The sequence below is a fragment of the Puma concolor genome, chromosome B1 (assembly GCF_028749965.1).
Source record: "Puma concolor isolate L17-30 chromosome B1, mPumCon1.1.hap2, whole genome shotgun sequence".
NCBI lineage: Eukaryota > Metazoa > Chordata > Mammalia > Carnivora > Felidae > Puma > Puma concolor.
In genome coordinates, this window is record NC_141670.1 from 106,406,639 (window position 1) to 106,420,247 (window position 13,609).

At 37.2% G+C, this 13,609-nt stretch overlaps 1 protein-coding gene across 2 annotated transcripts in view; it reads left to right on the top strand.

Moving 5' to 3' along the window:
* Nucleotides 1-13,609, top strand: part of PRSS12 (serine protease 12) — a 77,723-nt gene that overhangs the window by 51,632 nt on the left and 12,482 nt on the right. For both annotated transcript variants that reach the window (XM_086704321.1, XM_025921712.2), the window contains 3 exons: nucleotides 4,107-4,312; nucleotides 7,513-7,591; nucleotides 8,295-8,417. In XM_086704321.1, the coding sequence (XP_086560447.1) occupies nucleotides 4,107-4,312; nucleotides 7,513-7,591; nucleotides 8,295-8,417 (408 nt within the window). The remainder of the gene's footprint in view (nucleotides 1-4,106; nucleotides 4,313-7,512; nucleotides 7,592-8,294; nucleotides 8,418-13,609) is intronic.

Consider the following 13,609-nt stretch of genomic DNA (forward strand, 5'->3'; position numbering starts at 1 on the left):
TTTTAATGTGTAGCCAAGGTTGGGGATTACTGTATTGTAAAGACCAAAAAATGACTTATGTACATGTAAGCATGATAAATGTTAAATTATAAAGACTTTTAGAGGTGCCTGGGTAGCTTAATCGATTAAGTGGCCGGCTTCAGCTCAGGTCATGATCTCATGGCTCATGGGTTCGAGCCCAGTGTCGGACTCTGTGCTGACAGCTCAGAGCCTGGAGGCTGCTTCGGATTCTGTGTCTCCCTCTCTCTCTGCCCCTTCCCTACTCACGCTCTGTCTCTCCCTGTCTCTAAAATATATAAAAACATTTAAAAAACATTTTTTAAAAAGCCTTTCAAATCAGTGGGAAAAGTTATTGGGACAATGACCTTAGGGACAAAAATAAAACTATATCCCATACTAACACTAAGGAGAAATAAATTCCAGATAGATCAGAACTGTGATGCACAAAATAAAGCAGAAAAACTTTTCTTTGAATAATCACATTTTAATTATACATATTTCAAATGAATAACTTGCTTCCCAAAGACTTGCCCTGTATTCAGCAGTATATATCCAGAACCTTAAAAAATGTTTATACCTGTTGAACAAAAATACTACTTCTGGGAAGAAATCTAAGCTGTCCACAAAAACTTCTGTTTAAGAGTGTGTGTGTGTAACAGACTCTTAAATAAGGAGAACAAACAGAGGGTTACTGGAGGGGTTGTGGGAGGGGGGATGGGCTAAATGGGTAAGGGGCATTAGGGAATCTACTCCTGAAATCATTGTTGCACTACATGCTAACTAATTTGGATGTAAATTTAAAAAAATGAAATTAAAAAAAAAAAAAGAAAGAAAACAAACTGATAGTTACCAGAGGGGAGGTGGGTGAAATAGGTGATGGGGATTAAGGAGTGCACTTGGGATAAGCACCAGGTGATGGAACTGAAATCATGATATTGTAGATGTGAAACTAATATAACACTGTATGTTAACTATACTGGAATTTAAAATAAAATTACATTTAGAAAAAAAGAAAGTGTGTGTGTGTATATAATTATAAAAAGTCTTGAGTTTTAAAAGTAAATGTGCAGCAGTGGGGAAATAAACTCTAATTTTTCTATGTTAAAGTTTGATGTAGAACTCCTTGAATAGGAATCACCTATAGCTTATGAAAAAATAGATTTCTAAGTCCCACTGGTGATACACTCATTCAGAATCAACCCAAGTGGTCTTTTAAGTACTCTGAAGTTTGAGATCTACTACACTAATGTGTACAATGAATTTTTTTAACCACTAAAAATTATAGTTAGTTTTTTCCCCATAAATATGTACAGGAAGGGAATGTACCTGGATGCTAACAGTGTGTTGTTGGGAATTTTTATATTTTTATTTGTAAATTTGATACAGTGAGCATTTATTACTTCTATAGTTATTAAATAAGTTTTATATTAAAAAAGACTTACTCTAAGAGTACTGTAAGAATCATCTGTTTGGGCATAGGGATCTTTTACAACTTACTACTAGCTGTATCAGTTTTTTTCTTTTTCTTTTCTTTTTTAATTAATTTATTTATTTTGAGAGAAAGCACAAGCAGGGGAGGGGCAGAGAGAGAGGGAGAGAGAGACTCTCAAGCAGGCTTCACACCCCATGCTGAGCCTGATGTGGGGCTCAATCTCACAACCTTGAGATCATGACCTGAGCCGAAATAAAGAATCAGGTGCTTAACCAACTCAGCCACCCAGGTGCCCTGTGTCAGTTTTGAAGTGAATGTGTTGCCAACCACAAGCATGTGAGGCCAGTTCTCATTGCTGAAGAGGGTCTTTCAAATTAATTTCTCAGATGATTTGTATCAATAAACTTTGCTAAGATTCCTGCATAATTATAAGGAAAGTATAATAATTTTACCTTAGTTAAGTAGAATATGTTTTGATGTCAGAAATCTGGGCCAAATTGTCATTTTTAATGAGTCAGTTTCTTTTAATTTGACACCTGCCTTTTGCCTGTTTTTCTCTTGGGTTGTTAAGGTTTTAAAACTTTTTTTAATGAATTTTGAGAATTCTTTTTATTTTGTATGAGAATCGATTCTATTGGATAGATTCACCAACAAATATATTTGTGAATATGTAATACAATATATGCATCAACTTTTTAATTTATCTTTTAACTTTCCTTAGGGTGGTTTTTAGTAAAGTAGCATTCTTAATTTTTATTGAATATATTAGTCCTTTAATTTAAAGTATACCATCTGTGTCTTGTTTAATATATCTTTCCCTACTTGAAGTTGTAAGGATAATTCAAAATAAAACTTTGCTTTCATAATTTTGCCATCTATTTATCAGGAATTGAGTTTTGAATGTGGTGTTAGTTTGAAATATTTCACTTTCAGCTTTTATATTTGGATATTTAAAAAGAAGTACTGTGTAATTAAGAACAAACAACAAAAAAGTAACATACCAAAGTAAATGTTCCTTCTATTTGTGATTCCTGGTTTTCTCTTTCTCCTCTAAAAATCAGATGTTTTTACTTTTAAAGTAGTCTTTAAAATGTTTAGTTCCCTGGGTTATTATCTAACTTCATAATTTTCTTAGCAATTTTAACCGATTTTAAAAACACTGTTATGTTCTTTAAGAAAATTTTGAGATGATTTTTTTTCCTGCTTAAATTAGAGTTTAAGGGGCACCTGGGTCACTCAGTGGGTTAAGTGTCCAACTCTTGGTTTCAGCCCAGGTCACATTTTATGCAAGATTGAGCCCTGGATGGGGCTCTGTGCTGACAGCGTGGAGCCTGCTTGGGATTCTCTCTCTCCCCTCTCTCTTTGTCCCTCCCCTGCCCATGTGCATGTGTTCAATCTCTCTCTCTCAAATAAATAAACTTTATTATTAAAAAAAAAAATGGCCTCATAGTTGTGAGATTGAGCCCCACTTTGGGCTCCGGGCTGGGTGTTGGAGCCTGCTTAAGATTCTCTCTCCCTCTCCTTTAGCCCCTCCCCCCTCATAAAAAATAAAATAAAGGGGTGCCTGGGTGGCTCAGTTGGTTGAGCGTCTTACTCTTGATTTCTGCTCAGGCCATGATCTTACAGGGTTGTGGGATTGAACCCCAATCATGGGATTGAGCATGTAACCTGCTTAAGATTCTCTCTCTCTGCCTCTCTCCCCCATCATGTGCTCTCTCTCTCTCTCTCTGTCTCAAAAAACAGAGCGTGTAGTCTGCTTAAGATTCTCTCTCTCTCTCTCTCTCTCTCTCTCTCTCTCTCTCTCTACCTCTCTCCCCCATCATGCACGTGCTCTCTCTCTCTCTCAAAACAGAATAAAAATGAAATAAAAAAATGTTAAATAGTTGAAATTAGGGGTGACTGGGTGGCTCAGTTCGTTAAGCATCTGATTTTGGCTCAGGTCACGATCTCGTGGTTCCTGAGTTCCAGCCCTGTGTGGGGCTCTGTGCTAACAGCTCAGAGCCTGGAGCCTCCTTCAGATTCTGTGTCTCCCTCTCTCTCTACCCCTTGCCTGCTCACACTCTGTCAATCTCTCTCAAAAATAAAATATTTTTTAAAAATTAAGAAATAATAGGGGCGCCTGGGTGGCTCAGTCGGTTGAGCGTCCGACTTCGGCTCAGGTCATGATCTCGCAGTCTGTGAGTTCGAGCCCCGCGTCAGGCTCTGGGCTGATGGCTCAGAGCCTGGAGCCTGCTTCCGATTCTGTGTCTCCCTCTCTCTCTGCCCCTCCCCTGTTCATGCTCTGTCTCTCTCTGTCTCAAAAATAAATAAATGTTAAAAAAAAAAATTTAAAAAAAAAATTAAGAAATAATAAAAAATTGAAATTAAAAACAAAAACAAAAACTAGAGTCGAAAACTATCATTAATTTTTGACATGCCATTAAATGTGACTTTCTTAGCAAAACTTAAATTAGAGGCACCCAGGGCAGTAAAGAAACTGTGGGCTAGCAAAACAAAGAAGGTAGAGTTATCTCTTTTAAGCTTGTTTTTGATAGTCATGAAATAAATTTTTTTTTAGCATACATAGATGCTAAGTTTAATATACTAAAATTAATTGAATGAGAGTATATGTTGTGATGTGTTAAAATGTATGAGTGACTGGTTCTCCACATCCTCAAGAACGCTCTGTTTCCAGGGGCCCTGCCAGAGCAAGAACCATGGCTTACTTTGGGGAAGGGAAAGGCCCCATCCATGTGGATAATGTGAAGTGCACAGGAAATGAGCGGTCCCTAGCTGACTGTATCAAACAAGATATTGGAAGACATAACTGCCGCCACAGTGAAGATGCAGGGGTCATTTGTGATTATTTTGGCAAGAAGGCAACAGGTAACAGTAATAAAGGTAAGTCATTTTCCAGGGCCTGTACAAGTCAAAGAGTGTTCTTCACTTGATTAGTATCAGCAGTACTTTGATAACAAAAGTCTCCTTCATAAGACTGTATATAATCCCTGGTTCCTTGTGCTCATATTTAGAGGCAGTGGTTTCCTGACAAACCTGACTGGATGGGGCTTACAGGGAGAGCAGAGCTCAGGGGCAAGAGTGGATTTACAGGATTTGTAATCTCTGGCATCTGGCCCTTTCCACGTTCTCAGCCATTTCTGTACCATTCCTTCTCTGGATGTGATAAAACTGTCAAACTTGTCGGTATCCTTGAAGATTTAGAACTGATAATTACTTCACAAAAACAAGGCCAGAAATGACAATTTAAAGATATGGCATAGAAAGGAACTTCTTCCACTCTCACTAGTATTTTAAAAATAGAGATACATTTAAAAGTAATTGCAAAAAGAAGGTTATCTTTTGTAGATTTTATTCTCTGAAATTAAAAAATGTAAGGGAAATGAGAAATAATCTTTCAGTACAACACAGTAATAGGTGTTTTATACTTAAATAGAAAGGTCATTGAAAGCTGAGTGTAACTTTTATGAAACAAATACTCCTTTAGAATAAAGAAGTAGCTATTTTGTAGAAAACTGGTTACATTTTATGAATAGAACAATGATCTCTTTATGTGTTTTGAAAGCTCAGAGTTTTGATCATTGGATTTTCTGAAAAGTAGGTGTATCTGTATTTAAACATTCTCTTCCTCTAACATCTTTTAATTGCTAAAGACCATGCAAAAATGAACTGGATGTTGTTAATATGATTCTTCACTGTCTGAGGAGCTTTTGAGTATGAAGAGTACTTAAAACCTTTTGTGCTTTGTTTTATACACACACACACACACACACACACACACACATAATCGGCTTACTAAATCATATGTTTAATATTATTAAATAGTATACTTATATACAAGTATTAATTATAACTTATTAAAGTGCCTTCAGTAATTTAAACTATAGTTAAAAATTGAATATAATTAATTCTTTGGATTATGTCAAATTTCTTAAGTGGTAGAAAAACATAAAAATTCAATAATTGTAAAATGTTTTTGCTTTGGATTCTCTCTTTCTGCCTCTCCCGCACACTCTTTCTCTCAAAATAAATAAGTAAACTTAAAAAAAATATTTCCTCTTAAACAAGCTGGATTACATAATTTGGTTTGTTAACCCTGATTTTGTATTGAGGCTCAAGACCTAGTGACTTCTATAAGGGGACTGAAACTCAAGGCATTGGTTATTGGTCATCTGATGGGATCCTTTTATAAATGAATTTCATTTTGCTTAAAAAATTTTTTTTTGTAGCCGTGGATTTTACGCCTTATTAGATTTTACACTTTTGCAGTCTGGTGCTTTGCCCTGGAATGATGTAAACTTTCAGTTTTGCTTGCTCAGTATTACATCATTCTTTATCTTGGCCTTATATACATTGACCTGACTTGGACCGTTATTTGAAACTTATGTTTTTCTAATGTCTTATAATTTGCTGTGTCATCTAGAGGATTCATATCCTAAGAGATGAGAATTAAAGTTTGACAGCATGCCTCTGAGATCACTTGGCAAATTAATGATCTTGGTAAACATTGTTGAACCTTTTTCTCCATGAAGAAATAACTAGTGTTGATCCCCTACTGAGCTCACTTCTACCTGGTTATTATGGGGGAATATTAGTGCAGACTAGATTTTCATGCTCTTGGCACAATTCCCCACCTTCTCTTCTTACACAGATAGAAAAAGTGTCAATCTATACTTGGTACACATGTACTTAACCAAAGAAACAAAATACCCCTGTATAGATTCCCCTCCTTCTAAAATTATTTTTAAAATAGCTATACTTTGGGGCACCTGGGTGGCTCAGTCAGTTGAGCGTCCGACTTCGGTTCAGGTCATGATCTCGCAGTCTGTGAGTTCGAGCCCCACGTTGGGCTCTGTGCTGACAGCTCAGAGCCTGGAGCCTGCTTCAGATTCTGTGTCTCCCTCTCTCTCTGCCCTTCCCTGCTCATGCTCTGTCTCTCTCTGTCTCAAAAATAAATAAAAACATTAAAAAAAATTTTTTTAAATAGCTATACTTTATTTTATTTACTTTCTTTTGTATACCACCTTTTCATATATTTTCGTTCTTAATTCTTTTTTTATGCTCTTGTGAGAGTCTGTTATCTTGGGAAATTTGACTGTATTACCTAAAATGCCACTTAGTGTGTTTAGTAAACCCTTTCCATATAATAATATGCTATATGAGTAAAATATAAATGTAAATATAGATCAGAATCCCATTCTAAGTTACATTTTGTATAAGTGGCCTGGAAAGTGTTGTATGTGAAAAGCAAATTACTTAGACCTGTACTACCTTTGCAATTCTCTTGTTTTGTTTAATGTTCCTGCACTCCGAAACAGTCTCTGTAATCAGCAGAGGGAGGGCTGTAGGCGCCTGTGGGATGACATGCTGGACAGGGTCACAGCTGAATGTGGGAAACCTCATAAAGTTCCTTGTCTGCTTGTGAATTCTTGTTGCCTTGGCTAAATGAGAAGACTTTTCTTTCTTTCTTTTTTTTTTTTTTTTTTAATTTTTTAATGTTTGTTTATTTTTTATTTTTTATTTTTTTTAACGTTTATTTATTTTTTTGGGACAGAGAGAGACAGAGCATGAACGGGGGAGGGGCAGAGAGAGAGGGAGACACAGAATCAGAAACAGGCTCTAGGCTCTGAGCCATCAGCCCAGAGCCCGACGCGGGGCTCGAACTCACGGACCGCGAGATCGTGACCTGGCTGAAGTCGGACGCTTAACCGACTGCGCCACCCAGGCGCCCCAATGTTTGTTTATTTTTGAGAGACAGAGCACAAGCGGGGGAGGGGCAGAGAGACAGGGGGACACAGAATCCAAAGCAACTTGCAGGCTCTGAGATGTCAGCACAGAGCCCAATACAGGGCTCTAACTCATGAACCGTGAGATCATGACCTGAGCCAAAGTTAGTCGCTTAACCAACTGAGCCACCCAGGCACCCCAACTTTTAATTTTTATTATAAGAGAAGGTATCCTATAATTTGAGGAGAAAAGATGTTTTAAAATAGAGAAAGAAACGGCAGGAGACTGTGTCACTTGTGTCTTTGTCCCACTGTTAACAATACAACAGTCTGATTAATAACCTCTGTCTGCTTCAGAATCCCTCTCATCTGTTTGTGGTTTGAGATTACTGCACCGTCGGCAGAAGCGGATCATTGGTGGGAAAAATTCTTTAAGGTAAAAGGTCCTTCAGAGATTTTACATATTACAAAACTATTTATGTACGTACAGTGTTACAAATTGGGGGTTTTTCTACTATGATATGAGGGATTTATTTTACTTACTTAATTTCCTAAATTAAATCCAGATTACATTTTTTTTCTTTTAATCTACATTTACTTTATATAGACTGTGTTCTTAGATCACTACCTCCTGATTTATACAATAGATACGTTGCTGAAAAGTTATATTGTTGAATCTCACTAAGAGGAGGTCTGAAAAATATGTAACTACAAAATTCATTTAATTTAGAATATATTTGTTTTAGACTTGACTCTTTTAAATGTATTTTTTTTTTATTTGTTGCGTTTACTAATGGAAACCCAGTACTTTGCTTAATGAAATACTTCTTCGGGCTGCTTAGGTGAGGTAGTGAGGAGAGAAAATACACTTCAAGCAATGAAATATAGAGAAGACGGAGTTTTTTCCACGAGTGTCAGAGGTGGGTGGGATGCATACAAATGTCCATAAGCAGATCTTCAGTGTGGTCTGCTCCAGGTTGTAGGGGTACCATTTTCAAAGTAGGGAGAGATCTTACCTGCTAGGGTCCCTTTTATGTGGCTTTCCTCCCACCTGCAAGCCTTCCAAGTCATTGTCTTAATGGATGCTTTTCTTTGCTTTTCTCCCTTATACGGACTCAAGTGGCTTACTTTCTTCTTAGGGGTGGTTGGCCTTGGCAAGTGTCCCTCCGGCTTAAGTCATCCCATGGAGATGGCAGGCTCCTTTGTGGGGCCACACTCTTGAGTAGCTGCTGGGTCCTTACAGCAGCACACTGCTTCAAGAGGTACGTGTCCACCTTTCCAAACAAGTCCGTTGGGTTCTTATTTGACAGTGCTTCCAATTCCTTCCTGCTCCGTAGCATACTAGAAACTTGGGGTGACAGAGCCAGGCTACCAATCTTCTTTACCTGTGCCCACGGCACTGTGGAGGTGGGGGAGGTAACAGAAGGAGCAACGAGAGCCCTCTGGAAGCTACTTGCTACGCCAGTGTTAAAGCAAACTCTGTATTTGGGGGAAGAGAAGATGCATTTTGGGAGGGGAGGCAACTATGTTAGTGCTTCCCTCAAGAACTTATCTGAGGGTGAAATCATATCCCAGTAGACCTAGAGGAGATCTCAGATGACCCAGTAGTGGATACTAAGAGTAGGGAGTGAAGTTTTTATTGTTTTTTGATCCTTTGGATCTTGGTGTTTTGTGTCTTTTAGATTTCTCTATTTGTACCTTCTAGAAAGTCCAGGTTGCATCCTGATTATTTCCTCATCTCCCAAACATTTTATCACTTCATTCTGAAGTCTTCCCAGTTGAGAGGGGAGGCCATACAGAGAAAAATGGTGTGCCAGAGTCACACTGCTCATGGTGGCAGTGTCTGCACTAGGACCTGGCTCTCCTTTGTTCTTGTCCTGTGTTCTTTTGTGGGCCTGACTAATGGCCATTTCCTCAGCATGAATTTTGGGATTTAAAAACGTATACCAATCCTTGGCAAAATATTGATAATTAGTGAAGCAAGGTGATTATACAGGAGTTTCACTGTGCTATTCTAATTGTGTATATTTGAAAATGGTCATAATAAAAAGTCTTATATAAAATGTATAACATGTCATTGAAAAATTCTTACAAGCAAGAATTTGTTTTATATTTTTCCATATGTGATACAAGGCTTCACTATATATGTACAATTTATCCATATAGGTTTTGTTCACTTTAACCACCATGTGAATTTTAACTCCTATTGTAAGGCTAAATCACGATTTATTTAGTCCCCTACTAATGGATAGTTAGTTGGTTTCAATTCTTTCACTATGAAAAAACAATGCTGTAATAGACATCTATTGTATGTCTCATTGGGTACACATATGTGGGAGCATTTTGCTAGAGTATGGGCACAATTCAGTTTTACTCAGCACTATTAATTTATTTTCTAAAGTAATTGCATCCATTTATATCATGGCAGTAGGTAAGTCCATTTCCTCAAGTCCCCACTTCAACTTGATATTATCTATCAACATTTTTAGTTTTTGTCAATCTTAGACTTTTTGGATTTCTTTTCAGTTCCACTTCCCTGATTAGTGTCTTCCTCTTTCATGAATTTCTTTGTTCATATTCTTTGCTTATCTTAATATTGGATTGTCTTTTTGTAATTGATTTAAAAAATTTGTTCTGTGTGCGGAGTCTTTGTTGTTATGTGTTACAAATACCTTTTCTCAGTCTGGGGTTATGTCCTGTCCACTTGTTTAAAATCTTTTTCTTATGAAGATATTTTAATATCTTCATTTAATATGTTTAATATGTGTCAATTTTTTAAGTTTGATATAATTTTTTATATTTATTTAAAATATCCTTTCCTAGGGGCACCTGGGTGGCTCACTCATTTGACTGTCTGACTTTGGCTCAGGTCATGATCTCAGTTTGTGAGTTCGAGCCCCCCCGTCAGGCTCTGTGCTGACAGCTCGGAGCTCGGAGCCTGGAGCCTGCTTCCGATTCTGTGTCTCCTTCTCTTTCTGTCCCTCCCCCACTTGTGTTCTGTCTCTATCAAAAATAAATATTAAAAAAAAATTTTAAATATCCTTTCCTAGCCCCACATGATGAAGATTTTATCTTACTTCTTCACTAAGAAAATGTATAATTTTGTTCATGTTTAGGTTTTTAATCTGTTTACTGTTTATTTTTTGTATACATAGTATGAGAAAGGAGCCTCATTTTATACTTTCATGGATAGTTAGTTTACCAGCACTTTGTATTGAACATTACATTCTTTTTAAAAAAACTTTAAATATTTTTTTCTATCTAATGATGGAGCTTTATTTTTTCTTTTTTTCTTCTTTTTTTTAAGTTAAATCTTAGTTATGAACATTACATTCTTTACCCAAAGATTTATGTCAATTATCTTGTATGCTCAGTTCTCATATATCTTTGTTTCTAGGATCTCTATTCATTTCCTCTTATCTATTTTGGTAAATATTTATGAAGTAATCTTCCATTTGTAAAGTGTGCAGAAGACACATATCTATATTTTACATAGCCTTTGTCATTTCTGGGATAATAATTGAGTTTGAGAGTTCACCTATATATCAGTGGGTTTAATACATTCATGTGTTACATCAACGGCACACACAATAAAGATTATATTCATTCATTGACTTAACAAAAATTTAATATTCCCAGGAATATGCTATAGGATATAGTGGAGAGAAGACAGATAAGGATCATTGCTATGATAAGAATTTTCAGTGTAGCTATAGGAACCCAGAAGAGGGAGCTATTGATATTGCTGATAAAATAGTATCAAAAAAAAAATTCAGGGCACAATTTTTAAAGTGTGGTCTTGGGGCGCCTTGGTGGCGCAGTCGGTTAAGCGTCCGACTTCAGCCAGGTCACGATCTCGCGGTCCGTGAGTTCGAGCCCCGCGTCGGGCTCTGGGCTGATGGCTCAGAGCCTGGAGCCTGTTTCTGTTTCTGTGTCTCTCTCTCTCTCTGCCCCTCCCCCATTCATGCTCTGTCTCTCTCTGTCCCAAAAAATAAATAAACGTTGAAAAAAAAAAAATAAATAAAATAAAGTGTGGTCTTTCCACCACAATATTAGATACATTTAGCTTGTTAAAAATTCAGATTCCTGGGCCCCTCCTCCAGATCTACCGAATCTTTAGAGCCAAGCCTCAGGAGTTGGCATTTTTATCAAGCATCTCTGATGATCCTTCTCAACACTAAAGGTTAAGACCCACTTGCCTAGTGGATAAAACAGAACATGATCTGGATATGTTTGAAGAATGATGATGAGGAAGACTGTAATAGAGCTCATAGGATACTTATCCATGTCCTATTCAACATATTAGTCACAAAACTAAAAAAGGACACTGATGGCAAATTAATTATATTTTTGGATGCCAGAAGATTGGGAGAGACACATATTGGAAGATAGGATACATGATGGGAAAAGATCTTGATAGTTTGATCCTAACAAGCAGTGCAGAATAAGAAGGAAGTAAAATGCTGACTTTAGTTCCAGGAAATGTGGCTTAAATGTAGCACACGTGAAAATGACCGCATGGGTTTTAGAGTCCTGCAGCCTTAATACAAGTCAGTGATGTAATGCAGTTGCTCACAAAGTTTATCAGTTTTGAGCAGCACTGAAAGAATATTGTCAAGGCAAAGCAGTGATGAGCCTAGCTATTCTTACTATGCTCAAGCTATTGTCAGAGACAAAAGCACTGTCACTATCAAACAGAGAGAACTTGGCTCAGTTCTGGGGGCCACATGATGAAAAAATGACATGGTACACCAGGGAAGGCAAACAGACAGGGGAGATTGTGTGGAATCAGATTAGATTTGTTACCTGTTGCTTCAGATACTTCAGATGTTAATGGGAGAAAATATAATTTTCATTTTAACCAAAGAGTTGTTTATTTTTTTATTTACTTAACACTAGGACAATTCAAAGATGGAATGGGCTGTATGTGGGAGGAAGACTAAGTTCTGTTATGAAGTGTGTCCAAGCACAAGAGGTTGTATTCATGGATTGATAGAGACTGGAGCTGGGTAACCATCTAATGTTGAGAGAATAGTGGTGAAAGAAGCAGGAGACATATTTGAACGATGGGAGTTATTAGTTAAGATAGTGATCTGGAGTTTTGGTAGTGGACTTACAGTAGAGAAGCAGGAAAGACCCAGGGGTCCCTGGGTGGCTTAGTCAGTTAAATGTCCAACTCTTTATTTTATCTCATGTCACAATCTCATGTTTCATGAGATTGAGCCCCACATTGGGCTCTGCACTGACAGTGAAGAGCCTGCTTGGGATTCTCTTTCTCTCTCTCTCTCTCTGTCTGACTCTCCCCTCACTCTCACACACTCTGTCTCAAAAATAAATAAGTAAACTTTAAAGAGAGAGAGGGAGAGAAGCAGGAAAGGTCTGAAATGCCGGAATAGTGAATTTTTGTTTCATTCACTAGGTGATGGGAAACCACTAAAGGTTTTGAGCCTTGAAATGTGATCTAAGAGGGGTTTTAAGATGAGTCATTGGGAGATATATAGGATTGATCTGAGGATGTAAAGCAAAATTATTAATCCAAGAGTCTGTGAATGAGCTTCAAATTAGATGAAAAATCTTTGCACACATGCTACTGGAGTGACTCCAATTGGTCCGTGTTACCAAGTGATTAAGACTCACTATGGTAGGAACTGGAGGGGGACTATTGTAATAGAGATAGAAGATGGAAAAGAAAAGGAGGGAGAGAAGGTAGAGTCATGGTGACAAAAGTCAGTAGAACTTGGTACTGTGTAACAAGAGACTTGGATCTGGCCATTGAGACCAAGGTCACAGTTCTCCAATTTTAACTATTCACTTTTGTGAAAATTATTTAGCCTCTTGGAGCCTCAGTTTTCCCACTCATGAAATGAAGGCAATAATATTCCACAGTGAAGAACAAAGGACCTGCTAAATGTCTGAAAGTATTTGATAAAATGTGAAATTCAAAACAAATGTTGGTTGTTATATGTTAGGGTTCCAAAAAGAGAATCAAAGATTCTTATTTTCAACAGTAAAAAATTCTGGGTGATTTTATTCCACTGACCACTGGAGAAGAATAAGGTAGGAAACTACAAGGAACCTGGAGAAGCCTGTCTTAGGGTTTAGAGGTTAGGCAAAATAATTCAGTAGGTTCAGTTTAGATTATCCTGTTTTCTAAATGCTTCATCTTTTAAATCTCTGCTAAAAGTTACAGACTTCAGGGTTCAAGGCTTAAAGTATTAAGTAGGGAAATTACCCAAAAATTCCACTTGAGTTGAACACTTAGATCTGACTTTTGGAAGGTCTTTTTCGTTTTCTTTCTTTCTTTCTTCTTCTTCTTCTTTTTGTTTTTTGTTTTTGTTTTTTTGCTACATGTTTGGGTTTGGGTTTGTTTGTTTACATGTCATTATTCCTCCTCTGGCCTGCTCCTTCTAGATGATTGCTTAAAGTCAGAAATCATCTCCTTTCTGTTTATAAA